The 27,695-nt window shown below is 44.2% G+C and overlaps 1 protein-coding gene across 5 annotated transcripts in view; it reads right to left on the bottom strand.

The window, feature by feature from the left end:
* Positions 1-27,695, bottom strand: part of LOC130285588 (mucin-12-like) — a 76,440-nt gene that overhangs the window by 10,592 nt on the left and 38,153 nt on the right. For 3 of the 5 annotated variants that reach the window (XM_056537182.1, XM_056537180.1, XM_056537181.1), the window contains exons 2-8: positions 20,930-24,397; positions 18,096-18,187; positions 17,951-18,009; positions 13,077-13,234; positions 10,720-10,882; positions 10,177-10,368; positions 8,501-8,731 (exon numbers count right to left, since the gene is read on the bottom strand). In XM_056537182.1, coding sequence (XP_056393157.1) covers positions 8,501-8,731; positions 10,177-10,368; positions 10,720-10,882; positions 13,077-13,234; positions 17,951-18,009; positions 18,096-18,187; positions 20,930-24,329 — 4,295 coding nt within the window. In that variant the 5' untranslated portion in view covers positions 24,330-24,397. Of the gene's footprint in view, positions 1-8,468; positions 8,732-10,176; positions 10,369-10,719; positions 10,883-13,076; positions 13,235-17,950; positions 18,010-18,095; positions 18,188-20,929; positions 24,398-27,695 lie in introns of all 5 variants that reach the window. The other 2 variants (XM_056537184.1, XM_056537183.1) reach the window with 2 other exon arrangements.

Here is a 27,695-nt window from a genome sequence, read left to right as displayed (position 1 = left end):
ATCTTAATCCTTTCAGTACTTATGAGCTTCTAAAGTTAAGGTTGTTCTTTTCTGTCTAAGTGCTCTCTGATGACACGTGTCTCGGGAAACGCCCAGTTTAGAAGCAAATCCCCATAACAAACCTCTTCTAAACTGGGCGGTTCCCGAGACAGGTGTCATCAAAGAGCACTTAGACAGAAAAGAGCAACCTTATCTTCAGAAGCTCATAAGTACTGAAAGGATTAAGATTTTTTTAATAGAAGTAATTTACAAATCTGTTTAACTTTCTGGAGCCAGTTGATATATTAAAAAAAAAAGTTTTTTCCTGGATAACCCCTTTAATGAACAGCAGCATTTTTCATGTTTTCTTTAGATTTCACATATATGCATGGCTCCTCCCATCCAGTAATGACGTGGTAGGTAGACAGTGGACCTTTAGTAGGTGTCCCAGGATGAGTCATTACAGACACAACTCCGCCTCCCCGTGTGACGCCCCACCCCCTCAATGCAAGTCTATGGGAGGGGGCGTGACGGCGTCACGCCCCCTCCCATAGACTTGCATTGAGGGGGTGTGGTGTGACACGGGGGGCGGAGTCGTGACATCACGATACTCCGTCCCCGTCCGTGGTCAGGAAGCATAACACTGAGAGCTTCCAGCAGTGCTTACAGATGGTTGCTGCATGCTAGATTGCGGGGGTCCCCAATGGCGGGACCCACGCGATCAGACATTTAATCCCCTATCCTTTGGATTGGGGATAAGATGTCTTGGGGCCGGAGTACCCCTTTAATGACTAATAGCATCTTGTTTTACTTTATTCCTCGCAGGTTGCCTCCAGGAAACAAGCCTGTCCGGTATTTGTGCATACACATATGATGTACTGTTTCTATATGATTTATACCTGACCATGAACTATGCTGTGATGGACTTTATTGATGACTCTATTTATCATTATCACTATCTGTCTGTGAGAAATTAAAGCACCACGCATGATTATTGAAACAGTATAGTCGGACCCTATGGCTTTGCTGTATCTTTGATTATTCTGGAGTTTGACTTATCAGACTATGTGTCAAGGAGATATTTGACTGTACCATTATTATTGCTCCCCTGAGGAAGCTGCTACACACGGCGGAAACGCGTTGGGCCATCAATATATTTGGTACAATTGGCACTAGATCACATTTGAATATTTTATTGGGGTCACAGAGTTGGTGTATTTTACCAAGATTCTAGTAAAAGTTACGTTTTAGAGCACTTCCTATGGTTTATCCCCCAAGTTGTAGTTTTGCAACAGCTGGAGTCACCCTGGTTATAGAAATATTGGTTTATGGCAAGCGTGGATTTCCAGATGTTGCAAAACTACAACTCCCAGCATACCCAGACAACTGGAAGTCCAGTTTGGAGACATCTGGTCTAAGGCAATGGTTCACAATCTGTGGCCCTCCAGCTGTTGCACAACCAATGACTGTCCTGGTATGCTGGGAATTGTAGTTTTGAAACAGCTGGAGGCACCCTGGTTGGGAAACGTTGGTCTATGGCAAGGGTCTCCAAACTATGGACCTCCAGATGTTGCAAAACTACATGCCCAGACAAGTGTGGAGGTCCACAGTTTGGAGACATCTGGTCTAAGACAATGGCCCACAACCTGTGGCTCTCCAGCTGACTGTCAGGGCATGCTGGGAATTGTGGTTTTGCAACAGCTGCAATGGTCCCCACCCTGTGACACAACCTCTGATGACTGTGACACAACCTCTGATGATGCATGCTGGGAGTTGTAGTTTTTCTATAGCCAGGGAACCACAAGTTGAGGAACATTAGTAATGCTATCCATCCTGTGGTTCTCCAGCTGCTGCACAACCACAGGTTAATAAACACATAAATAACCACGTCTGGTACTGACATACATCAGTATGATAATACTAGCAAACAGGTCCCATATCTCATAGGGGGGACGGTATTAAAGTTTATTGAAGTCACACTAGAATTTTAACATGTTGCTATATAGGTAAACCTTTCCATTGTAATCTCCTATGCTTCAATGCACTGGTTGGTACGTCGTCTACGTAACGTGTCTACGGGAAGTGGCACAGTAGGGTAAATCTCTGCCGGTCATTGAGTGTCATGGAGAAGGTGGGCGCATTGTGACACCTTCCCAGCTGCCCACATAATAGAGAAGTGACCAGATCAACTAGTTCTAGTTCAACTGGTATTTTCTATAGTAACCCATGGAGTCTGCACTTTTCTGTCCCCGGCCACAATTCATGGAGTTAATCCCTCTGCACAGGGGCTGCATTCACAGTGCAGGGCTCATGGTTTTCCTATAGTATATACAGGGGATGCTTTAATTATGCTAAAGGGGTCAGCTTAGAAAAGGACAGCAGCTTTATAAGAGGAAAACTGCTGACATATGGAGGGTCTCTGCCCTGGAGATGTGTGATTATAGGGAGCAGGGACTTTCCTAGTGATATCATGGCTGATAACAGGGAACAACAGACTGAATTCAATTGCACAACAAGGAGAATATTCTCATTCACCAAAACCACATGCACACTACGGCTAAGTCCTGCTGAGATCCTGCGGGTGGCGCTCGGACTGTGCAGACTGCATTGCTATCCCCATAGACGGCAATGCATTTGGGGGATGCGGATCTTTCTGTGGACCTTTCAAAAATGTGTTGCCGTCTATGGGGACGGCAATGCAGTCTCCGTAGTCTTAGCGCCGCCCTTTGGTTGTCTGGTGGAAATTCTGCAGTATGAACCCGGCCTTAGCCAAGCTGAGCATGCATGTGTTTAAGGGGATCGGGAGTTCACGGTTATGGTGGGGATCAAGAGAGGAGTCTGGGCAACTTTCTCCCCGTATCCTTAGTCAAAACACATGCACACTTAGCCCAGCTGAGCATGCACGTGTATCAGGAGAGATACTTGTCTGGGCATTCTTGGATTTGTAGTTTTGCAACAGCTGGAGGCACCCTGGTTGGGAAACATTGCTCTTGAGTTTCTCACTGCGGAGAGAAGATTTTTAAAGGGGTACTCTGGTGGAAAACTTTTTTTTTTTTTTTTTTTTTTTTAAATCAACTGGTGCCAGAAAGTTAAACAGATTTGTAAATTACTTCTATTAAAAAATCTTAATCCTTCCAGTACTTATTAGCTGCTGAATACTACAGAGGAAACTCTTTTCTTTTTGGAGCACAGTGCTCTCTTCTGACATCATGACCACAGTGCTCTCTGCTGACATCTCTGTCCATTTTAGGAACTGTCCAGAGCAGCATATGTCTGCTATGGGGATTTTCTCCTACTCTGGACAGTTCTTAAAATGGACAGAGGTGTCAGCAGAGAGCACTGTGCTCGTGATTCAGCAGAGAGCTCTGTGTTCCAAAAAGTAAAGAATTTCCTCTGTAGTATTAAGCAGCTAATAAGTACTGGAAGGATTAAGATATTTTATATTGGAAGTAATTTACAAATCTGTTTAACTTTCTGGAACCAGTTGATAAAAAAAAAAGTTTTCCACCAGTGTACCCCTTTAAGACAGTCTATCCCAACCAGGGCGCCTCCAGCTGTTGCAAAACTACAACTCCCAGCATGCCCGCACAGCCATTGGCATACTGGGAGTTGTAGTTTTTCAACAGCTGTTGGCCCCCTGATTGGGAAACACTGCTTTAAGCCTACTAAACACTTCTCCTACAGTGGCCACTACAGTTCAAATGTGGTATTACATCCATTCAAATGAATATGTGACTGCGGATGAGCAGCATGACAGCCATATGTTGTAATAGGACATATGGAAGAATACTGTCCTGTACTTGCAATAAATACATCAGTGATCCTCTATGTCACCTTGTCAGTACACAAGGCCTGGAGGGCTCCACAGCCGCACGTGTTCCGGGTGGGGGGGCGCACGCTGGGCGCTAATTGATTTGTTTGTTTCCATGAACGATCCGGCGCTCTTCCTGATTCCATGATGTCTGTTTAATGGAGCACGGGATGGAAAAACACAGCGGGGAGATGAACCTTTAATTAAAAACGAGAACGGTGGCAATGTATGACCACAACTTCTGCCAGGGACGCATTGCGGAAACATGGGACACTACCACCACCCCTCCCGAAAAAAAGAAGTCTCTTCATTATTCCTAATTGCGTTGCGTGCTGGTAATAGGTTAAAAGCAAGGGTGTAGGGGAAACCATGGCGTGACCGTATAGTGCGCAGCGACCAAGGACCGATTGATTTAGGGCTGACATTGATGGTATCACGCAAGGACCCAGAGCTGGCGGCTGCGGATTAAATAGGGCAAATTCCCTAAACTCTGGATCTCGAGCTGTTGCAAAACTACAACTCCTATCCTACCTGCATGGAAGAGTTGTAGTTTTGTACCAAATGTAAAGCCTTTGGCTGCCCGAGCATGCTAGGATTTGTAGTTTTGCAACAGCTGGAGGCATCTTAGTTGGGAATGACTGCCATAGACAATGCATTAAGCTTGTGCACAGGGAGAGTCAGGCCCTCTTCTGGAGATCCTTAAAGTTGGACCCTTCGTGATCAGACACTGCGGAGAGAAGATTTTTAAAGGGGCACTCCGGTGAAATATATATATTTTTTTAAATCAACTGGTGACAGAAAGTTAAACAGATTTGTAAATTACTTCTATTTAAAAATCTTAATCCTTCCAGTACTTATCAGCTGCTGTATGCTCCACAGGAAGTTGTGTAGTTCCTTTCAGTCTGACCATAGTTCTCTCTGCTGACACCTCTGTCCATGTCAGGAACTGTCCAGAGCAGGAGAGGATTGCTATGGGGATTTGCTCCTACTCTGTACAATTCCTGAGACAGGCAGAGGTGTCAGCAGGGAGCACTGTGGTCAGACAGAAAATACATTTAAAAAGAAAATAACTTCCTGTGGAGCATACAGCAGCTGATAAGTACTGGAAGGATTAAGATTTTTAAATAGAAGTAATTTACAAATCTGTTTAATGTTCCGGCACCAGTTGATTAAATAAAAAAAATAGTTTTTCACCAGAGTACCCCTTTAAGGGCTAGAATACACCTTTAAAAGTAAATATGTGAATGCAATAGCCAAGCGCGGGCCTTTGGCTATCCGGGCATGCTAGGAGTTGTAGTTTTGCAACAGCTGGAGGCACCTTGGTTAATAAACACTGCATTAGAGGGTTGGCCAATTTTATATTATAATGTTATAATTATTATAATAGTTCTTGGGCATCATCAGGGCGTAAACAAGAATGTTCACATTTAGGTACATTTTCATATATAGGTACATATATTAACTGGCTCCGGAAAGTTAAACAGATTTGTAAATTACTTCTATTAAAAAATCTTAATCCTTCCAATAGTTATTAGCTTCTGAAGTTTTCTGTCTAACTGCTCAATGATGATGTCATGTCCCGGGAGCTGTGCATGATGGGAGAATATCCCTTGCATGATGGGAGAATATCCCCATAGGAGCTGGACAGCTCCCGGGATGTGAGTCATCAGAAAGCAGTTAGACAGAAAACAGCAACTCAACTTCAGAAGCTAATAACTATTGGAAGGATTAAAAACATTTTAATAGAAGTAATTTACAAATCTGTTTAACTTTCCGGAGCCAGTTGATATATAAAAAAAAGTTTTTGCCTTGAATACCCCTTTAATACCACACACAACCTGAGGACAGGGGTGGCGCTGTTTTTGGAAGAAAGCAGCTATGGTTTTCTAATCGGGGAATGAAAGGTTACAGAGAGGGAGTTTATCATGTATATGTCTAACGTGTACTTATCATACATAAGGGTCCCATGTTAACGAAACGTATACTGCGCAGTATATATTTTCTTTAATGAGATCTGTGCTAGCAAACCCCTGGCGCATATCAACCCGTGCTTACGTTAAATGGTCCCTGCTGGACACTTCACTGACAGCAAGCAGAGCTCTCCAAACACCAAGGAAGGGGAAATTATCATTGGCGTCATTTCCCTAATGAGTAACCTGCAAGTGTGTGGTTTTCCCACTTGCTGCACAAAATATATTATGTTGTGCAGATCGCTTCATAAATTTGCGCACATGACAGCAAAAAAAAAGGGTGTAAAGCTCAAACACATTCCTACGCCAGCCGGTCCCCGGAGTACATTTGCGCAAAAATGTGCACCAAAATATAGCACATAATTAGATGATCATTTGGGCATAAGGTCAATGCGCAAAAAAAATAAAAAATACACAAAGGCACGCAATTTTGCGAAAGCATGCTAGTTGATAAATAAACGCACCAACTGGCGCACCTGCTATCCGGCACAAAACATATAAAAATAGCACATAATTAGATGTTAACTTCGGCGCAAGGTCAATGCACAAAATAAAAACGCACCGTGTGCCACTACATTATACGAAATGTAATCGGGCGGCTCCCCCCTCCGTTCCCCTCGCACTGTGTTAGGTGTTGGCGTTGCGCTCGTGTGAGGGCGACACGTGTCCGCGCAGTGTGAAGCCAACACACTCTAATTGATCCATCTCCCCTCAGCATCCTCCCTGCAGCAGCCATCGCTGCGCTCCCAATGCAGACAGACCAGCGTAACCATGACAACAGCTCAGCCAATCACAGCCCCTGCGTTCCCTCACATTCCGAAATACCTTCACGGCATGAAAAAAAAAAAAAAAAAAAAAAAAGGTAATGGGGGTCTCAGAACTGCTCCGGGATTTAGGTAACCCCTGCTGTGCCGGAAAAGATGCGATCATATGTTAATGAGGCAGAGAGAGAAGAGCGAGCGCTTCATTAGGTATTCGCCGCACGTCTGCCAGACGCTGCCCTACGCGCGCATGTGCCCCCTTATAGGCAGACATGCAAATCACCCGTCCCTGTCTGGCTCTGCAGCTCAAAATATTTTAACCCTTCAACACCAGTAGGAGAGGGAGTCGCGACCGCAAGTGCCGATTGTCGGGTCGTAGTCACTCGCACGGTCGCAGTTTTTGACCTCATGTGATGTAGCACAATCCTGGAGCGTAACACCGTGACTTGGTTGCGGCAATGCTGCCATAGAGCAATGTTTCTCAACCCGTGGCTCTCCAGCCGTTGCAAAACTACAACTCCCAGCATGCCCTGACAGCCTTCGGCTGTCAGGGCATGCTGGGAGTTGTAGTTTTGCAACAGCTGGAGAGCCACGGGTTGAGAAACATTGCCATAGACGACTATCTGAATACCCAACCATAATGGATCCATAAAGGACCGGTTTACATCGTCATCTGAATTTGGTGGGATTAGCTATGGGGCCCATTGGATTGCGGGGGCAAGTTTTAGGTTGGGGCCCCCTTTGCTATGGGTAGAAATTGTGCTGGACTTCCTGCATTGATAGCAAACAAGGTGGTAAAGAATTGGCACAAAGGGAGAAATAATCGCCAGGCCCAGACTGGTTGCTATGGATACACAACCTAAAAAGTTAATGGGGGAGATTTATTTAAAAAAAAAAAAAAGAAAAAGTTGCGCAATCAGATCCCTTCTTTCATTTTTCAGAGGCTCTTTAAAAATGAAAGAAGGGATCTGATTGGTTGCTATGGGCAACTGGTTAACTTTTCCTCTACACAGGTTTTGATAAACCTCCCCCCCCCCATGTCTACAGCTCGGGCCAATATTTTTTACCAACCTGAGGGAAACAGGCTCCTTGTTTCTCTTTTGGGCCTTAGGCCCGAACTCCTGCATTCTGACAGTCTGGTTGCTAAGGACGCAATGCCTAGCAACAGTCTTCACAATAGGGTTGTCCTCCATCATATACCTAGCATCCAATCTGTCTCCAATCAGGTCTTCAGCTTCTAGATTGATGGCCTTAAAGGGGTACTCCTCCTCTAGACATCTTATACCATATCCAAAGGATAGGGGATAAGATGTCTGAACGCGGGGGGGCGCTGGGATCTAAGATATGTTCAAAATGCCAGTTTTGGGCAGCTGTGGTCGTGACGTCTCGCCCCCTTCATTCATGCCTATGGGACGGGGGCGTGACCCCTGCAATCAGACATCTTATCTCCTATCCTTTGGACAGGGGATAAGATGTCTAGGGGTGGAGTACCCCTTTAAGGGATCTTGACAGGACAAATAAATAAGTGGGGGTTCCCGAGTCTCCAATCTCAATGGATCTGAGGCCACACATGGGCATTGCTGCTCCACTTACTGTCTATTAGTCTGTCACAGATAGCGGTCTGCTGACATATAGACAGTAAAGGGCGCCATTGTGGGCAGACAAGTCCGCTGCTCCGTTCTGGCGAGAATCTTTGGACCCCTATTTTCGAGATCGCCAGGGGTCCCAGTGGTTGGACCTCCAGTGATCATACATTGCTCCCCTATTCAATGGGTATAGGATAATTGATGGGACAAACCCCATTAAGCCCCTAGGAATGCCCACAACCACCCCTGAAATGCCCATCTTGGTTAAATTTACATAAACCACACCCATTTTACGCTACACATACAGGATATTTGGGGGCTTCTGTATAAAGACATTGCTAGAAATTAAAAAGTAAAATACCTTAGTTCTACTTCCAAGGCAGCGTCCATTACCTGGGTGGAGCCCGGGCGGGCGGCTGGGGCTGGTTAGTTTGGGAGCCATTCCGGGCACCGTCCTGGCAGCCGCACACGCAGCTCCCCAGAGCCTGCAGGGGAAAGACCTCTTCTGAGCTGCTAAATGCCGGATTGTCCAGGGAATTGAGTGATGCCGAGGCTGTCAGCCATGTTTGCGATGGGCACCAGAAATGCGTGGGGACATCATCAAAGCGACTAAACCTCCTGTAACTAAGAGCAAAGAAATCTGCCTTAGGGTGAGTTCACAACACTGATTTTTTTGCGAAATGTCCACCTGGAAACATGACAGCGCTAGGACCGCTCGCAAATGTGCGTCTCCATAGATGGCAATACATTGACATGTGGCCATTACATTGCGATGGCCAGAATCAGAATTTATGTGGAAATACCGCAGTGTGAACAAGGCCATAAAAGTATCAGTCAACATGCAACAACGCCCTAAAAGGGTATGTCCACATGGCAGAATTTCTGAGCGGAATTTCACAGGAATATCCCGCTGCAGCAGAGTCCTGATGATTTCAATGGGATTCTGCTGCACTGTGCACACGACGGAATTTCCACGGCTACGGAAATCCCGATTCCGGCGTCCGCAGAAACCTTTACCCTGTTCAATGTTTCTGCGGATTCTGCTCGGACATGCATTGCCATCTATAGAGACCGCGCATTTCCCAGCGGTCCTAGTGCCACCTAAACAATCGAACGTTTGTCCGCATTTTCCGGCAAACAATTTGCACATTTTCACCCGTGTGAACATGGACAAAACGTCCCAGTCCTGAAAAATGTGCATTAAATGTCTCCCAAGGGTGGGAGGGGAATATATAATTCCCTGCGCCAGCCCAGAGTGGCAAAATTAAGCCATTTTTTTTAAAGTAAAAAAAGGAGCTTGCACAAAAAAAAATTGCGCAATTTTGCCACTCTGCACTGGCGCAGGGAATGATGAACTCCCCACAATACGTCTCCACTTTACACAATGTTGTTTCCCTTATTTTTTTCCGTTTTTTCGTGTTATGATTCCTCTATCTCTGGCTCAGGACATCCTTAGGCGTGAAGCAATCTCATGGCAATCGCATGGAATTCATGAAACCTCTATTATACGATTGCCGATATCAACTTTCATCTCCAGTTACCATGGCAACTGATACCCGGGGCCGCATCTGCCGCCGTCTCCCCCCCTCCCCCACCCCCCTTACAACCTAAGCAGGTGTCTATTGCTTTCCCAGCCAGCAGGCGGCAAGCAGGGAACATGAAATCCAAGGACAGGATCGAATCTATAGCGAGCGCAGGCAGCGCCAGATACACATTCGTGCTTACGTTATTGAAAGCGAACCTGTCACGGGGACAGGGGCATCTATATGGGGTCTTATGAAAGCTGAACTAATCTAAAGGCTCTATAGAAGTGCCAGAAGTACCTATATTATAGTTTGTTCCTCTGTTATTCCTCCTGGAAATGCCTATATAGATTGACAAATGTGTGTTATCACCTCTGTCAACATTCTGACAATCCCAGCACTTGGATACTGTAAGGTTGTGTAGAGACACATCCCCGGTTTTCATTCATTCATACATTTCCAGGAGGAACAGCAGAGGAAAGGTAAAATGCACAGAACATGGTGAAACCATAGTAGGTCTAGGCAACACAAGTCATATAGATTTACCTGCTTTGAGTCTGAGCCACTTTCTGTTGCAGGATCTGAGTCTGAAACCGACGGACCAGGATGAAAACAGCGGCCGCTGCACAGATGATAATGCAAAACACGACGGCGCAAGCAATGGCGGCGAGGCGGTGATGTGTCATTCTGTAGTCACAGGTTTGTCCCATGTACCAAAAGTCTCTGCCAACTGGGCACCTGAGGGGGTTCACAGGACAGAATCCACAGTAATTGTCTGTTATTCATTGTACCAATTCCTCGGCATCTCTCGTTGCTGTCAGTGAGTGGATGTTGCAAAACTACAACTCCCAGCATGCCCGGACAGCCGCTGGCTGTCCGGGCATGCTGGGAGTTGTAGTTTTGCAACAGCTGGAGGTCCACAGTTTGGAGACCACTGCTCTAGATGTTTACAAGAATGTTGCCATTCACTGACAGCAAGCAGAGATCTTGACAAATTGCAGGATTCTTCATAATAAAAATGATTAGGCTTTCTTTACATGGCACATGATGCTAGCAGGCTTACCGTACAATACAAGCAGTACTACTCACTGGCACTCAGGGTCCTGCCCTTTGCGGTGGATGCAGATGCCGTTGTTGTGGCAGAAGATGTTGTGGCAAGGCGACAAACATAGGGCGCTAAGCTTCCGCAGAGGCACACATTGAAAACTCCGCGGGCAAGCGAACCAGTCGGTGCACGGATCAACATGGTTGTCTGAGGAAGAAAGCAAATTAGGACTGAGATGGAGGATGCTCACTTCTTCCCATAATATCCTGACACCAGCGACCAGGATGCCAAGCATGAAACAGCAGTACTAAACCTTAGGACAGCAGGAACGGGAACGTTCAACAAGTAGACACCAGGGACTGAAACATTAAACCAATAGACACCAGGGACTGGAACATTAAACCAGTAGACACCAGGGACTGGAACATTAAACCAGTAGACACCAGGGACTGAAACATTAAACCAATAGACACCAGGGACTGGAACATTAAACCAGTAGACACCAGTGACTGGAACATTAAACCAGTAGACACCAGGGACTGGAACACTAAACCAGTAGACACCAGAGACTGGAACATTAAACCAGTAGACACCAGAGACTGGAACATTAAACCAGTAGACACCAGGGACTGGAACACTAAACCAGTAGACACCAGAGACTGGAACATTAAACCAGTAGACACCAGTGACTGGAACATTAAACCAGTAGACACCAGGGACTGGAACACTAAACCAGTAGACACCAGAGACTGGAACATTAAACCAGTAGACACCAGGGACTGGAACATAAAACCAGTAGACACCAGAGACTGGAACATTAAACCAATAGACACCAGGGACTGAACATTAAACGAGTAGACATCAAAGACTGGAACAATAAACCAGTAGACACCAGGGACTGGAACATTAAACCACTATACACCAGGGACTGGAACATTAAACCAGTAAACACCAGAGACTGGAACATTAAACGAGTAGACACCAGGAACTGGAACATTAAACCAGTAGACATCAAAGACTGGGACATTAAACCAGTAAACAACAGGGACCAAAACATTAAACCAGTGGACACCAGGGACTGAAACATTAAACCAGTACACACCAGGGATGGGAACATTAAACCAGTAAACACAAGGAACTGGAACATTAAACCAGTAGACACCACCAGGGACTGAACATTAAACCAGTATTCACTGTTCTCCTAACCTTTTAGGTCCCAAGGCCTGAGTGTTAGGCCACAAGGACCTGACAGGTTTCCCATAAGAAGCTTAAAGGGGTACTCCGGTGAAAACCTTTTTTCTTTTAAATCAACTGGTGGCAGAAAGTTAAACATATTTGTAAATTACTTCTATTAAAAAATCTTAATCCTTCCTGTACTTATTAGCTGCTGAATACTACAGAGGAAATTCTTTTCTTTTTGGAATGCTCTGATGACATCACGAGCACAGTGCTCTCTGCTGACTTTATTATAATAATAACACTTTATTTATTGTTGTCCTTAGTGGGATTTGAACCCAAGTTCCCAGCACTGCAAGACAGCAGTGCTAAACACTGAGCCACCATGCTGCCCTAAGCATACATCTGCTATGCATCTGCTATGCATGGTTGCTAAAATGGACAGAGATGTCAACAGAGAGCACTGTGTTATTGATGTCATCAGTGTTCCAAAAAGAAAGGAATTTCCTCTGTAGCATTCAGCAGCTAATAAGTACTGGAAGGATTAAGATCTTTTAATAGAAGTAATTTACAAATATGTTTAACTTTCTGCCACCAGTTGATTTAAAAGAAAAAAGGTTTTCACCGGAGTACCCCTTTAAGTACCTCTGAACCGTGTGACCACAGAGACTGGGACACTGTAACATTGTGCCACTGTCCAGGACTCTCAAATCCCTGTTTACTAGACACAGAACCGGACAGCAGGGGCTAAACCATTACATATCCAGGATTAGGATATAAAAACCTTCAACTCACTGGTCAATGCCCAACACCTCACCTTGGTCTGAAATCCGGCCTATACTGTGTGCTGATACATAAAACTATATACCGATAGGAAAGAAGGGAGTTGCGCCATTTTTATCTACCGTGCTGTAAGATCCAGCTTTACAGAGAAACAGATCTGACATCAATAAATAACACCATGCGCCATTTACTTAGCGGGCATCAAATGTGATAAAGCATAATGGGTAGCGGCGCGCAGGCGTTTCTAAAGGACGCAGTGACGGGGAGGCCCGGATCACAGGACGGGTCACCAGGTCATCTCTCTTCGGAGTGATACCAGTTATTACAGGAAGAAAAGATTTCCATTCCCCATCCCCTGAGCCCCATGTAAACAGAGAACAGGTCAAAGTTCAAATCCTCCCTAATCCCGCACGTGACGCCGCCTTCCCTGGGATCTCCTTACCTGTCAAGGTTGTGTTATAGATTCTATAGGCAAAGAGTCTCTCCGAGGACCGAAAAAGGACGGACGGATTAGAGAGGACAAGTTCCTGCACAGCAGACATCAGGCTCCCTGGGCGCATGCCGAAGAGCACTTTGTATTCCAAGGCCGTGCCAGCCACCCTGAAACGACAAGCGAGAAGCCATTGCCAGGATGCCTGAAAGGCAGATTTACTAACTGCATTAAAAATATCCTGCAACACTAAAGGGGACAAAACCTATTCTGCATCCGGCATACCAAGCATGTGAGAGGATAAATATATAGAAATAAATATATATATATATATATTTAAGTATTTATATATATATATATATATATATATATATATATATATATGTATATATATATATATGTATTTTTATATATATATATATATATATATATATATATATATATATATATACTTAGCCAATGATGAGACACATTATCATCTTCAGTCGAGATATCTTATTTGCCCAAAAGCTAATCTCTAGGGCAGTGTTTCCCAACCAGGGTGCCTCCAGCTGCTGCAAAACGACAACTCCCAGCATGCTCGGACAGCCAAAGGCTGTCCGAGCATGCTGGGAGTTGTAGTTTTGCAACAGCTGAAGGCACCTTGGTTGAAAAACACAGCCACATAGGCTCCATACAACTCCCAGCATAAGGCCTTTGGCTGTCCGGACATCCTGGGAGGAGTAGTTTTGAAATAGCTGGAGGCATCTTTGTTGGGAAACACTGGCATAGGGCAACATTGGCAACACATGTCATGATGGATGATGAAGAGGCCTCAGCGCGAGAGCGTAAAGTGAGAGGGATTTTATTTTTGCAGGGAGTTGTAGTTTTGCAACAGCCGGAGGCACCCTGGTTGGGAAACACTGCTCTAGGGGCTCCTGAAGCTGGGCCCTCAGCTGATCACCAGGATTGCCTCATGTTGTCCCTTTACTTTTTGCTTATCAGTTTTTCTCATGTGAGAGGTACCTATACCGAGCCTGTGAAGCTAAAAGAGACAGTATATTGTACAGCAGTCAGAAAATCATGTGACCACTTTGGTACAAGCAACAATATACCCTAAATGGCCACTTGACTAGAGACCCTCATTCCAGTTATGCCTTGGACCTTCTTTGGCCTTCAAAACACCACTTCACTAGAGACCCCCATTCCAGTAGCACATTGGACCTCCTCTGGCCTTTAGAACTGCAGCAATTCATTATTCCATGTGATCATTCTGCATGAAAACAGGATAGCTACTCGTGGTTGACGCACATTACATGGAGGTCTTAAAGGGGTATTCCAGGCCAAAACTTTTTTTTATATATCAACTGGCTCCGGAAAGTTAAACAGATTTGTAAATTACTTCTATTAAAAAATATGAATCCTTCCAATAGTTATTAGCTTCTGAAGTTGAGTTGTTGTTTTCTGTCTAACTGCTCTCTGATGACTCACGTCCCGGGAGCTGTGCAGTTCCTATGGGGATATTCTCCCATCATGCACAGCTCCCGGGACGTGACATCATCATTGAGCAGTTAGACAGAAAACTTCAGAAGCTAATAACTATTGGAAGGATTAAGATTTTTTAATAGAAGTAATTTACAAATCTGTTTAACTTTCCGGAGCCAGTTGATATATAAAAAAAAAGGTTTTGCCTGGAATACCCCTTTAACATGCTTTGAAGACATGTTTCTCTATAGAGATCTGAATCCATCTGACCAGGCCATGTTTCTCCACAGAGATCTGGATCCATCTGACCAGGCCATGTTTCTCCACAGAGATCTGGATCCATCTGACCAGGCCATGTTTCTCCAGAGATCTGGATCCATCTGACCAGGCCATGTTTCTCCAGAGATCTGGATCCATCTGACCAGGCCATGTTTCTCCACAGAGATCTGGATCCATCTGACCAGGCCATGTTTCTCCACAGATATCGGTATCCATCTGACCAGGCCATGTTTCTCCACAAATATCGGTATCCATCTGACCAGGCCATGTTTCTCCACAGAGATCTGGATCCATCTGACCAGGCCATGTTTCTCCACTGCTCAGTGATACAATTTTGGTCATTTGCCCTCTGAAGTCTCGCCGTTCCATTTCACTTTAGACACAATGGCACAGAAGGTGGTTGTCTGTTATAGCCCACCGATGGTAATGAATGGCAAGTGGTGTGCTCATTCACATTAATGGACACCATTGTTGTGGCGTCTGCAGCTTCCTAACTGTGCTCCACCTGTTCATCTGAACGGTTCCTCACATCCTCCTCTGGTCACTTTTCTTTAAAATATCTCCTTTTGTTGGATGTTTTTCCCTGATCTCAAAAACCTGTTCCTAGTTCGTCTAGCCTTAATGACCAGGCCTTGCTCCAAGCTGATAATATCACTAGATCATGAAATTCATGATGAAACTGGCTTTAAGCCTGAACTCCAAGATCACCGGTCTAATGTCCATACAAGAAGCTCCAACTGTGAAAGGGCAGTGGGGACTAATAAAGGGGCCATTCAGTGTATACTTAACCCCTTAAGGATGCAGGGTATTGACCGTTTTTGTATTTTCATTTTTTCCTCATCACCTTCTAAAAATCTTAACGCTTTAAATTTAGCATCCAAAAATCCATATCATGGCTTATTTTTTGCGCCACCAATTCTACTTTGCTGTGGCATTAGTCATTTTACCAAAAAATCCACAGCGAAAGGGAAAACCAAATCATTGTGTGACAAAATTTAAGAAAAAAATGCCATTTTGTAAATTTTGGGGGATTCCGTTTCTACGCAGTGCATCTTCCGGTAAAAATGACCCCTTATCATTATTCTGTAGGTCCATACGATTAAAATGATCCCCTACTTATATAGGTTTGATTTTGTCGCACTTCTGGAAAAAATCATAACTACATGCAGGAAAATGTATACGTTTAAAAATGTCATCTTCTGACCCCTATAACGGCATATGATGTGATCTGCCGTTTTTATTGGTATCATTTTGGACTTTTTGATCGCTTTTTATTTACTTTTTATGGTATAAAAAGTGACCAAAAATACGCTATTTTGGACTTTGAATTCTTTTACGCGCACGCCATAGACCATGCGGTCTATAGTTCGGACATTTACGCACTCGGCGATACCACATATGTTTTTTTTATTTACAGTTTTTTTTTTTATTGGGAAAAGGGGGTGATTCTGACTTTTATTATGGAAGGGGTTAAATGATCTTTATTTTCACTTTTTTTTGCAATGTTACAGCTCCCATAGGGACCTATAACACTGCACACACTGATATTTTACACTGATCTACATTGATCAGTGTTATTGCCGCTCTAATGCTCCTGCCTGGATCTCAGGCATGGAGCAGTCATTTGGTGATCAGACAGCGAGGAGGCAGGTAGGGGCCCTCCTTCTGTCCTGCAAGCTGTTCGGGACACCGCTATTTCATTGAGGCGGTCCCGAACAGCTCCACTGAGTTAACCGGCAAAGTTTACTTTCACTTTAGATGCAGCGATCAACTTTAATCGCCACGTCTGAATCGGTGATGTCCGGTATTAGCCGCGGGTCCCAGCCGTTGATGCCCGCCGGGGCCAACGCAATATGCGGGAGCCCACTCATGACGTCTGCATATGTCCTGTAGCGGGAAGGGGGTACTCCCATGGAAAACATTTTTTTTTTTTAAATCAACTGGTGCCAGAAAGTTAAACAGATTTGTAAATTACTTCTATTAAAAAATCTTAATCCTTCCAGTACTTATTAGCTGCTGAATACTACAGAGGAAATGGTTTTCTTTTTGGAACACAGAGCTCTCTGCTGACATCATGACCACAGTGCTCTCTGCTGACATCTCTGTCCATTTAAGGAACTGTCCAGAGCAGCATGTTTGCTATGAGGATTTTCTCCTACTCTGGACAGTTCTTAAAATAGACAGAGATGTCAGCAGAGAGCACTGTGCTCGTGATGTCAGCAGAGAGCTCTGTGTTCCAAAAAGAAAACCTCTGTAGTATTCAGCAGCTAATAAGTACTGGAAGGATTAATATTTTTTAATAGAAGTAATTTACAAATCTGTTTAACTTTCTGGCACCAGTTGATTTCAAGAAAAAAGTTTTCCACGGTAGTACCCCTTTAAAGAGTCCCTGTTATGATCTTGTTAAATGTTATAATCCTCCCAGGTCACTGCCCCCATCATGATAAACCACCCCCTGCCTTTATTTTTATTATTTTTTAGTTTTCTACCTTGTTATTGTTCTGTATTTTCTGCTCAGTCTCAGTCAAATTCACAGACTGGGAAGGGGCGTTCCCCAGCAGGCGTGACATCTTCTGAAGCCATACAGGGGGGGAGAACTTCCTCCCTCACTCTGCTACACACAGCCCAGAGCAGTTCGGTGTGAGATGAGCTATGATTGGCTAAGGCTGCCCACACCCCAGCTCAGCACTCCAGACTGCATTTTCTGATTTTGGACTTCTGCCAGGCCAGCAGGAGTCCAAAGTCTGTGCAAGAGATGGGGGGGGGGGATGTGCTCTGGACAAGTAGGGAGACACCTAGTGGCAGCTTTTTAAACACAAATAAAACATAGAAAACTTCATTTTTTTAAACAAAAGTACATTAGAAAGATGTTTTATTTACCATAAGGAGTGAAATAGCAAAAATTAGTTTAAATGACAGTGCCCATTTAAATGGTGGTCACCTAAACAGGGAGTCAAGTGGTTACAAGGCAGCCATATATGCCCCTGACAGAACACTGTGCACTTTGGCATTTCATCATGTTGTATGATACTAGTGACTACCGCAGGCTATCCCAGACCCAGCTTTGTTGCCAAGCAACGACTATCACTTCCCGTCCACCCAATGACAAGGACCGTGTTCCCAGCAGTGGCCGCGTCACTCACGTCACATTCAGAATATCAATCTTATCGAATCCCACGGCGGACTTGTAAGCAGAAGTCAACTGAAAGGAAAGACAACAGCAGGTCAGGACGTGGTTAATGTGAGCAGACGGCAGATCCAGAGCTGGTCCAATACCGCGGCACTGACCTCTTGTAGGAGAAGTCGTCTGCAGGAGTCCGGCTGTTCACACGCCGCGTGATGGCTCGAGTTCATTTTGTATGTGACATTAATGGTTTGCACTGATGGGGGGAGACGGAGGGAAATGGAAGATAGTTATATTTGGGAAGGTCATAGGCTGTCAACCTTCCAGAACAGTGCTCTCCAAACTGGACCTCCAGATGTTGCAAAACTACAACCCCCAGATGCCCGGACAGCCAACGGCTGTCCGGGCATCTGGGGGTTGTAGTTTTGAAATATCTGGAGGTCCACAGTTTGGAGACCACTGCTCTAGATCAATACACCCCCTGTACAACCAGAGGAAGGCAAAATAGTACCATCGACTTATTAAACAATTTTTTTTTAATCCACTGGTGCCAGAAAGTTAAACAGATTATTAAATTACTTCTATATAAAAATCTTAATCCTTCCAGTACTTATCAGCTGCCGTATGCTCCACAGGAAGTTGTGTAGTTCTATCCAGTCTGACCACACTGCACTCTGCTGACACCTCTGTCCATGTCAGGAACTGTCCACAGCAGGAAAGGTTTGCTATGGGGCTTTGCTCCTACTCTGGACAGTTCCTGACACGGACAGAGGTGACTGTAGTCAGACAGAAAAGAACTATACAACTTCCTGTGGAGCATTCAGCAGCTGATAAGTACTGGAAGGGTACTGGAAGGGATTTTTAAATAAAAGTTGTTTACAAATCTGTTTAGCTTACTGGCACCAGTTGATTTTAAAAAGAAAATATTTTTCCACAGGAGTACCCCTTTAAGTAGTAAAATAATACCTATAATAACCCCTTCTTTTCTAAACGCCAGTGCCTTGTTAGCTTTTAAAGGGGTACTCCGGTGCAAAACTTTTTTTTTTTTTTTTTAAATCAACTGGTGCCAGAAAGTTAAACAGATTAGTAAATTACTTCTATTAAAAAATCTTAATCCTTCCAGTACTTATTAGCTGCTAAATACCACAGAGGAAATTATTTTCTTTTTGGAACACAGAGCTCTCTGCTGACATCATGAGCACAGTGCTCTCTGCTGACATCTCTGTCCATTTTAGGAACTGTCCAGAGCAGCATATGATGTTTTCTATGGGGGATTTTCTCCTACTCTGGACAGTTGTTAAAATGGACAGAGGTGTCAGCAGAGAGCACCGTGCTCGTGATGTCAGCAGAGAGCTCTGTGCTCCAAAAAAAGAAAATAATTTCCTCTGTAGTATTCAGCAGCTAATAAGTACTGGAAGGATTAACATTTTTTAATAGAAGTAATTTACAAATCTGTTTAACTTTCTGGCACCAGGTCATTAAAAAAAAAAAAAAAAAAAAAACGTTTTCCACCGGAGTACCCCTTTAATGCAGCATACTGGCATTGAGTGCTATTTTACTTATGATGATCTATTCAAACATGTCAAGACAGGAACAAAAACAATGCAGACACCTCTGCTCCTCTTGCGACTTCCTTTCCCTTGCAGTGCGGTGTTCCTTAACTCATCCAACGGTTGCAAAACTACAACTCCCATCATACCCTGACAGCCGTGTTGTAGTGATGAAGCTGCTGGAGAACCATAGGTTGGAGAACACTGGGGAGGGGATTCATATCCGTGAAGCATTTTTGTACACCTTTTTTTGTGTGCTGGCAATGAGTAGGTGCACAAATCAAACCTGTCCAGGGGAAAAGTTGCTGAGTTGCCCATAGCAACCAATCAGATCGCTTCTTTCCTTTTTCAGAGGCCTTTTCAATAATGAAAGAAGCGATCTGATTGGTTGCTATGGGCAACTCAGCAACTTTTCCTCTGGACAGGTTTTGTTAAATCTGCCCTAATATGTATAACATTTTGTGCAGGTACACAGTTTCTGAAATTTCCCTTGAGACACACCGAAAAGCCAAGCTTACTCTGGGCTGGTGTATTTTTTTAGACTTTTTTGGTGGTTCTTGCGCAAAAATGAGATTTAAAAAAAAAAAAAAGTTGCAGTGGATAAATTCATTATCACTGCATCAGACTAACCTTAAAGAGGTACTCCGCCCCTGGACAAAAGATAGAAGATAAGATGTCTGATCGCGGGGGTCCGGTCACTGGGATCTCCGGATGGCACCACGGTGTTTTTGTTCAGAACGCTGGGTTTGGGTGGCCATGGTCATGACATCACGCCATGCCCCCTCAATTCATGTCTATGGGAGGGGGCGTGGGGTCTGTGGACGTCACAACCCGAACCCAACGTTCTGAATAAAAATGTTCAGAACACCGGGATGCCGCCAGGAGATCGCGGGGGATCCCATTGATTGCACCCCCCGCGATCAGACATCTTATCACCCATTAGAGGTCCAGGGGATAATGATGCCTGAACATACCCTAAAACTATGAATCGCTACCCTATCAGTATATATCTAAGATATATAAAGTATATATACTACATAAATATATAGGTCTGGCATAGGTATATTCTTTGCAAAAACTCAATCTGTGTAGTTATCATCCAGGAGAAGACAGAGTAGCATGAATCCATTCACCGCCATGACCTCACCTAACCCCTGCTGCTCACCAAGACAAATTTAACACTGTATTTTGCCTCCTACCACAGCATCCATTTTTTTATGACTTTGATCTTATAATACCCTGGATTTTGTCCATTTTAATGCACAAGAAGAAAATCCACCTTGATATCTTCATGAGCGATCTTTCTCTCTGAAAAGGTCATTCGGCCAATGCTGCTTATAAAATACCGTGAGAAACATTTCCAGACATTTGAGGAGGTAAAATAAAGAACACAGTCTAAGAAGACAAAGACATTACCCTAGTCTGGACAGTAATGGTTCACGACTGACCTTTAAAGACTGGTTGCTGCTCGTCTATTATGAAGATGCGGTCTCTTCCCGGCTGCGCTGACATCATCTCACCAAGACTCTGGGTGGTAAATGTGTTGGATGGCGGTGACGTTCCCCACTTTGTCCCTGTTGTAGACCCTTTGACTGTGGTAAACCCACTGGAATGGTCTCTTTCTGAAGTATGTCTTGTTATAGGGTGAAATGTTTGCACATTCGAAGACAATGTTGGTCCCGAGTCCCATCTACCATCTTGATTATGATGCCCACTAGATGCCCACTCCTCCCATTGTCGTTCTGTGGTGGGTGACACTACTTGGCCATCACCCGAGGTTAGAGGTTCTTTTGCTGTTTGCACATGGGGTTGTCTTGTAGGAGAAAGCTCTGATATAGCCCTTGTCGTGTGCGCAGGATATGGCTGAGTACCCAGATCTGTTTGTGTTGACTGTAATGGCCTTTTGGGAGTTGGTGATAAGTGACCATAGGGTGCATTTGGGTTTAGAAGAACCTTAGTAGTTGACTCGGTTAGCTTTGTCGGCTCCATTTCATCCCTACTGTATCCTATTGTAGTGGTTTGGTGAAATGGTTCAGTTTTTGATGTGTTGGTTTCTGTCTCATTCTTTACGCGTGTCTCGCTAGGAGTGGTAGACCCTCTTCTAGTTATGCTAGTTGACTCTGTTGAGCCCTCTGAGATATGTTGTGTTTGTGTATGCCGTTCTGTATAACTTTTTGTTCTCATTTCTTTGTGTACAGTTGTTATTAAGCTTCTATAGGTTGTGTTTGTTTCAGTTTGCATTGGTGATACTGTTTCGGTTCCTTGAAGCCAACCAGTTGAGGCCTTTTTAGTCAGTTCTGTTTGTGTGGCTGAATACACATGGCCGCTTGTGGTTGGCTCTTTTTGAGTAATGGGTTGTGTCACCTTTTTTGTTGTTGGTTCTGTCTGTGTCGGTTCAATTAGTTCTGTGCTGGTAATAGGGGTAGATGATTCTGAGTTGCCCTTAGTGATTGGTTCATCTTGTGTGGTTGATTGACCCATGTTGGGATCAAATGTGATGGAATCTGTTTGTGACAAACTCTCAAAGTGACTTTGTGTTACCTGTTCTGTCCTGCTATATGGAGCTGTTCTAGACTCACTGTCCTGAGTGTTTTCAAATACTGGTGTTTGTGTTTCATTGAAGTCTTCTGATGTTACAATGTCTAGTGGACTGTGTGTGGTCAGCAGAGGTTCGGTCACTCTAACTTGAGGAGACAGACTCTCTGTGATCGAACTTGATAGGTTATTTCTTACTATATTAGGAAGTGGCTCAGTGGATGATCCTATCCACATCTTGCTAGACTGCGTCTCCGTGTGCCAATCGTGGGTGAAATATGGCTGATTCTGTGTAGGTTCCCCCGATTGGTTCTTTTCCAGCTTGGACTGTGTGGTTGACTCTATCTCAGTGAACGTGGTTTCTTTCTGCCTACTATAAGCCGTACCCTCAGTCTTTTTATGTGTGGGTGTCTGAGAAGTTAGCACTGGCTGTGTTTGTGTGGTAAGTTCTGTCAGAAATGTTTCGGTTGTGTTATATGGGGATGACTGTGTTGGTACATGCCTTTGTGTTACTGGTGCACTGGTTACTTTTGTGTACAGAATTGGTAGAGTCTTTTCTTCAAAACTTTTGAGCTTGTGTGGGCCTGTTTTATTGTATGTTATAATGGGTTCATAGTGCGTTGTTAAAACCCCTTTGGTCTGCATTGCTAGTTGACTTACAGTAGTTATGTTATGTAAACTTTGGGTAGTCAATTTTGGTTCTACCGTTGCAAAAGGTTTTGAAGGACTTTCTGGGGTTGTTGCAGATTCAGAAAAGTTGTTTCTTGGGTGAGACAAACTAGTTGCATCTAAGTCTGTCCCATTCTTAACAGTTGTCTGCCATTCATGGAAGCTTGTCTCCTCTCGGAGGGGGGACTGGCTTGGGTGCGCTTGTCTGCTTAGGAGATCTAAGGAGACTTGAGTAGAATGTATCTGATGTTGTACCCAGTGCTCATTATGGTCGTGAGAATGAGTGGAGTTGTGTAGATGCTTAAAATGATGTCTATTAGCACCACTTATTCTTCCCGGTGATGTCACCATATGGTGAGACACAGTGTTATTAGAGTGTTTATGGTGTCTATGACCATGTGTCTGGTTGTGATGAATGTGTCCTCCTGTTGTCAATTCTGGACGGGTCTGGTACTGCTGCTCCACGTTGTTGTGTGCCTGTATGTCTGACTGGGTTGTTGTCCGTACATGAGCCACCCCAGACTGACTATATGGACGGCTTTGCGTATCATTAGTTCTTTTGGTCTCACTGACCACAGTCCCAATCTCTCCAGCCTCAGTAGAACTGATCCGATTTTCTTTGCTAGGTTCTAACCGAACTGACTCATCTTGACCAAGTCCATCAAATTCTACTGTTTCTCTTGAGTTCTGGTTCGTATGGTTTGAGATTGGATTTCTATCTGGTACCCTTATATTTACTTTCGCATTCAACTCTTGCATTACTCTGGATTGTCGCGGTCCTGGTAAATTTAATAAAAGCTCAGGTATTGAGAAGTCTTTCTGTCCATCAATTTGAGATACCAAAGACGTGTTTTCCCCTCTCCACACATGTTCGGATGTGTTCAGAGAGTTCAGTTCATGTAACATGGTCTTTTTACCATGCATAAAACTGGAATTTGGAAATGAGTGAGTAACATGATGGAGGCTATGAGCGACTGAGTTGGAACTATTGTTTATGACAGTACTAACCAATACGGAGGTGCTATTTGCTTTGTCTTTTAGTCGTTTGTTGAGATGGGATTGCAGTGGGAGCTGCTTTACTCTATCAACATCCTTCTGACCGAGTTTTAAGCTTGTTCTGAACGGTGTTACCACTTGGTGTGATTTCGACCTCTCTGTTACACCACCACTAGCATTTAAGTGATGGAAATGTCCCATTGCAGGTTTCGCTGTACTATTCTTATGATAGCCATGTGGAGGGCTCTGATACCTGGCAGATGGGTTCTTCCCTGTAGACATCATTATACCTTTGATCTTGCTGGGAGGTGTTGGCGCTTTCTTAATAATGGGCTTTCTTAAAGTGGACTCCCTCTGCGAATGGCTCTTGGCAGTAACGGGCATTTTGGTAGGATGCCGATGAGTAACATTATGTGTGGAGCTTATATACTTGTTGTGGTTGGAATTTCTGTGTTTCATATTTGTGGTGTTTTTTACTCCGCCACCCTGTACCATTTGGGATTCTTCCGTCACAACAGATGTATCCTTTGGAGGTGGATGTAGTTTTTTGCCATGTCTGGGAGCTGGAGAGTGCACAGGTGTTTTTTTGGTGGGCGCATGGGATCCTGATGGTTTTTGGAGCAGGGTGGCCTGAGTAGTCACAGCCATGTTAAACTGAGAGCCCAGTGTAGTTGTTGTAAAAATTTCAACTTCATGCGTATCATTGGCAAAAAGCTCTGGAGGGTACAAAAAGGAAAGGAGTCATTTAACAGAATAGAATGCTGTAAATCCATTAACCACTTTACTGTCCACAGACACCAGAGACAATATTACAGTCCTTTACTGCTACTAGTACATGGTTTCCACTCACCAGTTACTGCTTACTGGAGTTCCAAATTCCCTAGCTACAGGATAGGGGATAACTATCTAATCAGTGGGGGTCCAACCACTGGGAACCCCACAGATCTGCTAGTACCTACCGATCAAGAGAGCAAAGGTCAATTGTCCCCAGAGCAAATTGAGCAGCATGCTCGGTCATCTCTCTCATTGCCGTCTTTTGGACTTCCAAACATTGCCAGGTTCAGCACTCAGCGATGTTTAGAAGTCTCCTAGAAAATCATAAATAGTAAAAATCACACTTGACAATTCAGTTGATTTCTTAATGCTCTTTCTATAGTGTTTCATTTTCATAGTACAAAAATAGATCAAAAGATCTCCGTAGTATTCTTCATTAATTAAAAGTAAAACAGCAAATTCCTCTCACGAAGGGGTAGACAGGTGTGTAGTTGCCGGACACGTCCGACGTTTCAGAGGACACGCCCCAAAGGGGCATGTCCTTCGAAACATCGGAAGTGGCCGGCAACTACACACCTGTCTACCCTTTCGTGAGAGGAATTTGCTCTGGGGCGTGTCCTGCTCAATTTGCTCTGGGGCGTGTCCTCCGAAACGTCGGAAGTGTCCGGCAACTACTCACCTGTCTACCCTTTCGTGAGAGGAAGGTACGTCAGCAACAGGATGCTCGAGTAAGGGGCAAGCTATTCTGGCTGCTGAAGACTGTCGAGCGTGTTTAGTGAGCACTATGGGTGATGTTTTACTTTTGTATTCATTAATGAAGAATACTACGGAGATCTTTTGATCTATTTTTGTACTATGAAAATGAAACACTAAAGAAAGAGCATTAAGAAATCAACTGAATTGTCAAGTGTGATTTTTACTATTTATCGTTGCCCTTGGATATGGAATTGAGCCTCCATTGTTTCATACTCACACCCTAGTGCGATATAAGGTTCATTCACTTTTTGCTATATGGTCTCATAGAGAATGAACGAGTTGGGGGGTCAAGCATGCACTGACACTTCATTCACTTGGGGGACAAATGACGACCGATCTCTTAATCGTTGGGGGTCCCAGGTTCAGCACTCGGCAATGTTCGGTAGTCCAATAGAGAATAACTAAGGTAAGGGTCAAGCATGTACCTCCACTTCATTCATTGGGGGACAACTGACATCCAATCTATTGATCAGTGGAGGTCCTAGCAGTTAGACTCCCACCAACCCGATCGGTATACCCTATTCTGTGGATAAGGGATAACTTTTAATCCTGAGATAACCCATTTAATGAGAACAGACTGATACAGCGGCCATCGGGAACCTTCTAGCTGACGCATATTGTATTTGGAGACCATTTCATGGTATTATTCATTTGTACAGTGGCCCCTCAAGTTACAATATTAATTGGTTCCAGGACGACCATTGTATGTTGAAACCATTGTATGTTGAGACCATAACTCTATGGAAACCTGGTAATTGGTTCTAAAGGCACCAAAATGTCATTCAAAAATAGGAAAAAGTGAGGATTAAAGAAAAATAAGTAGATGACTAATATAGATAAAGCAAATCCTTACATATAAAAGTAAGAAAGATCTGCTGGGAGCTGTAAATCACTGTATGTCAGTGTTTCCCAAGCAGGGAGCCTCCAGCTGTTGCAAAACTACAACTCCCAGCATGCCCGGACAGCCTTCGGCTGTCCGGGCATGCTGGAAGTTGTAGTTTTGCAACAGCTGGGGGCACCCTGCTTGGGAAACACTGGTCTATGTAGAGGACAGGAGCTTCTTCAGGGTCCTGTACAGTACACGCAATGTCCGAAAAAAGTAACATGGAGCCGCCCTCACCTGGTGTCCAAAGGAGCAGCTAACCCTGGTACAGGTAAAGAGTACAGAACATGTAATACCTCCCTGTACTGTAGGGGGCGCTACCAGACACCAGTCAGTGCATACACTTCAGTAATACAGGTAAAGAGTACAGAACATGTAATACCTCCCTGTACTGTAGGGGACGCTACCAGACACCAGTCAGTGCATACACTTCAGTAATACAGGTAAAGAGTATACAGAACATGTAATACCTCCCTGTACTGTAGGGGGCGCTACCAGACACCAGTCAGCGCATACACTTCAGTAATACAGGTAAAGAGTAGAACAGAACATGAAATACCTCCCTGTACTGTAGGGGGCGCTACCAGACACCAGTCAGTGCATACACTTCAGTAATACAGGTAAAGAGTAGTACAGAACATGTAATACCTCCCTGTACTGTAGGGGGCACTACCAGAAACCAGTCAGTGCATACACTTCAGTAATACATGTAAAGAGTAGTACAGAACATGTAATACCTACCTGTACTGTAGGGGGCGCTACCAGACACCAGTCAGTGCATACACTTCAGTAATACAGGTAAAGAGTACAGAACATGTAATACCTCCCTGTACTGTAGGGGACGCTACCAGACACCAGTCAGTGCATACACTTCAGTAATACAGGTAAAGAGTAGTACAGAACATGTAATACCTCCCTGTACTGTAGGGGGCGCTACCAGACACCAGTCAGTGTATACACTTCAGTAATACAGGTAAAGAGTAGTACAGAACATGTAATACCTCCCTGTACTGTAGGGGGCGCTACCAGACACCAGTCGGTGCATACACTTCAGTAATACAGGTAAAGAGTAGTACAGAACATGTAATACCACCCTGTACTGTAGGGGGCACTACCAGACACCAGTCAGTGCATACACTTCAGTAATACAGGTAAAGGAGTATACAGAACATGTAATACCTCCCTGTACTGTAGGGGGCGCTACCAGACACCAGTCAGTGCATACACTTCAGTAATACAGGTAAAGAGTACAGAACATGTAATACCTCCCTGTACTGTAGGGGGGCGCTAACAGACACCAGTCAGTGCATGCACTTCAGTAATACAGGAGTTTTACCAATGAATGCCCATTCTGATTGGTCGGTTCTTCCAGCCATTGACATGTTTCACAGATCTGGACTGTCTGTACATTGTATGTTGAGTCTGGTTTCAACTTACAATGGTCCAGAAAAGACAATTGTATATTGAAACTATTGTATGTTGAGGCCATTGTAAGTTGAGGGATCACTGTATGATATGGCAGCATTATATATGTGTCCTGCATGGTGGCACTATATATACGACAGTATTATCTACCTACACTGTATTTTGACATCTATTAC

The sequence above is a fragment of the Hyla sarda genome, chromosome 8, assembly GCF_029499605.1.
Source record: "Hyla sarda isolate aHylSar1 chromosome 8, aHylSar1.hap1, whole genome shotgun sequence".
Taxonomy (NCBI): Eukaryota; Metazoa; Chordata; class Amphibia; order Anura; family Hylidae; genus Hyla; species Hyla sarda.
This window is presented reverse-complemented; position numbering and strand designations above follow the sequence as displayed.